The 2,500-nt window shown below is 48.0% G+C and overlaps 1 protein-coding gene across 1 annotated transcript in view; it reads left to right on the top strand.

Annotated features, from left to right (window-relative positions):
* Window positions 1-2,500, top strand: part of igf2r (insulin-like growth factor 2 receptor) — a 65,877-nt gene that overhangs the window by 17,201 nt on the left and 46,176 nt on the right. Inside the window, 2 exon segments of the mRNA XM_053337431.1 lie at window positions 1,074-1,185; window positions 2,265-2,287. Coding sequence (XP_053193406.1) covers window positions 1,074-1,185; window positions 2,265-2,287 — 135 coding nt within the window.

Raw genomic sequence — 2,500 nt, 5'->3', positions numbered from 1 at the left:
ACACTTAAAACAGCCATATAGAAACACATCTCAAATGATCCAATGGAAAAAAAACTAAAAACGTATTACTTAAGTTTACTTAAGTTCCCAATAGTTCTAGTTCTACTATATATGTATATAAGTATGTAATAAATAATGATAAACTACTTGGTGTGCACAAAGTGCCAGAAAGAGTACCCGCCCTGCAGTATCTTAAAACATGTCTAAACTCTGTAACACACCTTATGTACACAGCACACAGTCCTAACCCTAACCCTAAACCACAGACAGTAATTATTTTTATCATGTCATAACTTTAATCCTTCAGCAGATTCAAAGTCTGCACATTTATCATTTATCATTCTGCACATGTATTAGTCTGCACATGTATTAGTCTGCACATGTATTAGTCTGCACATGTATTAGTCTGCACATGTATTAGTCTGCACATGTATTAGTCTGCACATGTATTAGTCTGCACTGAGAAGCTCAAACATTCAACAAGAGAAACACTTTTTAATGGAGGGGAACTTTAATTACCAACCACTCCACCTCATGTCCTGTTTATATATAAACTTCCTTTTACCTTCATCATCCTCTCCTCTCCTCTCCTCCTCTCTTCCTCTCCTCTCCTCTCCTCTCCTCTCTCCTCTCCTCTCCTCTCCTCTCTTCCTCCCTCTCCTCATCTCCTCTCCCTCCTCTTCTCCTCTCTTCCTCTCCTCTCCTCTCCTCTCCTCCTCTCCTCTCCTCTCCTCTCCTCCTCTCTTCCTCTCCTCTCCTCTCTTCCTCTCTTCCTCTCCTCTCCTCTCCTCTCTTCTCCTCTCCTCTCCTCTCCTCTCCTCTCCTCTCCTCTCCTCTCCTCTCCTCTCCTCTCCTCTCCTCTCTCCTCTCCTCTCCTCCTCTCCTCTCCTCTCCTCCTCTCTTCCTCTCCTCTCCTCTCCTCCTCTCCTCCTCTCTTCCTCTCCTCTCCTCTCCTCCTCTCTTCCTCTCCTCTCATCTCCTCTCATCTCCTCCTCTCTTCCTCTCCTCTCCTCTCTCCTCTCCTCTCCTCTCCTCTCATCATCATCATCACCTTCACCATGTCTTTGTTTCAGACCTGCAGGATAAACCCTGTGAACCTGGAGCAGCAGCCTGTCTGATCACCAGCAGCGGCTCCTTCAACATGGGATCACCCACCAGCGCTCTGCAGCTGCTCTCCAGTGACAGGTTAGTCTGAGGGTTGGTCTCAGGGTTAGTCTGAGGGTTAGTCTCAGGGTTAGTCTGAGGGTTAGTCTGAGGGTTAAGGGTTAGTCTGAGGGTTAGTCTAAGGGTTAAGGGTTAGTCTGAGGGTTAGTCTAAGGGTTAAGGGTTAGTCTGAGGGTTAGTCTGAGGTTAGTCTGAGGTTAGTCTTAGTCTGAGGGTTAGTCTGAGGGTTAGTCTTAGTCTGAGGGTTAGTCTGAGGTTAGTCTTAGTTGAGGGTTAGTATGAGGGTTAGTCTTAGTCTGAGGGTTAGTCCTGAGGGTTAGTCTTAGTCTGAGGGTTAGTCTGAGGGTTAGTCTTAGTCTGAGGGTTAGTATGAGGGTTAGTCTGAGGGTTAGTCTGAGGGTTAGTCTTAGTCTGAGGGTTAGTATGAGGGTTAGTCTTAGTCTGAGGGTTAGTCTGAGGGTTAGTCTTAGTCTGAGGGTTAGTCTTAGTCTGAGGGTTAGTATGAGGTTAGTCTGAGGGTTAGTCTGAGGGTTAGTCTGAGGGTTAGTCTTAGTCTGAGGGTTAGTCTGAGGGTTAGTCTGAGGGTTAGTCTGAGGGTTAGTCTCAGGGTTAGTCTGAGGGTTGGTCTGAGGGTTAGTATGAGGGTTAGTCTGAGGGTTGGTCTGAGGGGTTAGTCTGAGGGTTAGTCTGAGGGTTAGTCTCAGGGTTAGTCTGAGGGTTGGTCTGAGGGTTAGTATGAGGGTTAGTCTGAGGGTTAGTCTGAGGGTTAGTCTGAGGGTTAGTCTGAGGGTTAAAGTTAGTCTGAGGGTTAGTCTGAGGGTTAGTCTGAGGGTTGGTCTGAGGGTTAGTCTGAGGGTTGGTCTGAGGGTTAGTCTCAGGGTTGGTCTGAGGGGTAGTCTGAGGGGTAGTCTGAGGGTTGGTCTGAGGGTTAGTCTCAGGGTTGGTCTGAGGGGTAGTCTGAGGGGTAGTCTGAGGGTTAGTCTGAGGGTTGGTCTGAGGGTTAGTCTCAGGGTTAGTCTGAGGGTTGGTCTGAGGGGTAGTCTGAGGGGTAGTCTGAGGGTTAGTCTGAGGGTTGGTCTGAGGGTTGGTCTCAGGGTTAGTCTCAGGGTTAAGGTTAGGGTTAGCATAAACCCATAAACCCGCCCCCTGCTGCTGTAGAGGTATAAATACATTCAGCTCACACTACTACTACTACAGTCTACAGTTAGCCAGGTAGCTGAGTTAGCCGCCAAGCTAGCAGCTGAGGTAGCAGCAGAAAGCTCTCAGACGTAGCGTCCATGTTTCTGGTAGAGGTGGTGACTTTGATTGACAGGTGACACTTGGTAGGGGGCGGGGC

Source organism: Scomber japonicus, chromosome 17 (genome assembly GCF_027409825.1).
Source record: "Scomber japonicus isolate fScoJap1 chromosome 17, fScoJap1.pri, whole genome shotgun sequence".
Taxonomy (NCBI): domain Eukaryota; kingdom Metazoa; phylum Chordata; class Actinopteri; order Scombriformes; family Scombridae; genus Scomber; species Scomber japonicus.
This window is presented reverse-complemented; position numbering and strand designations above follow the sequence as displayed.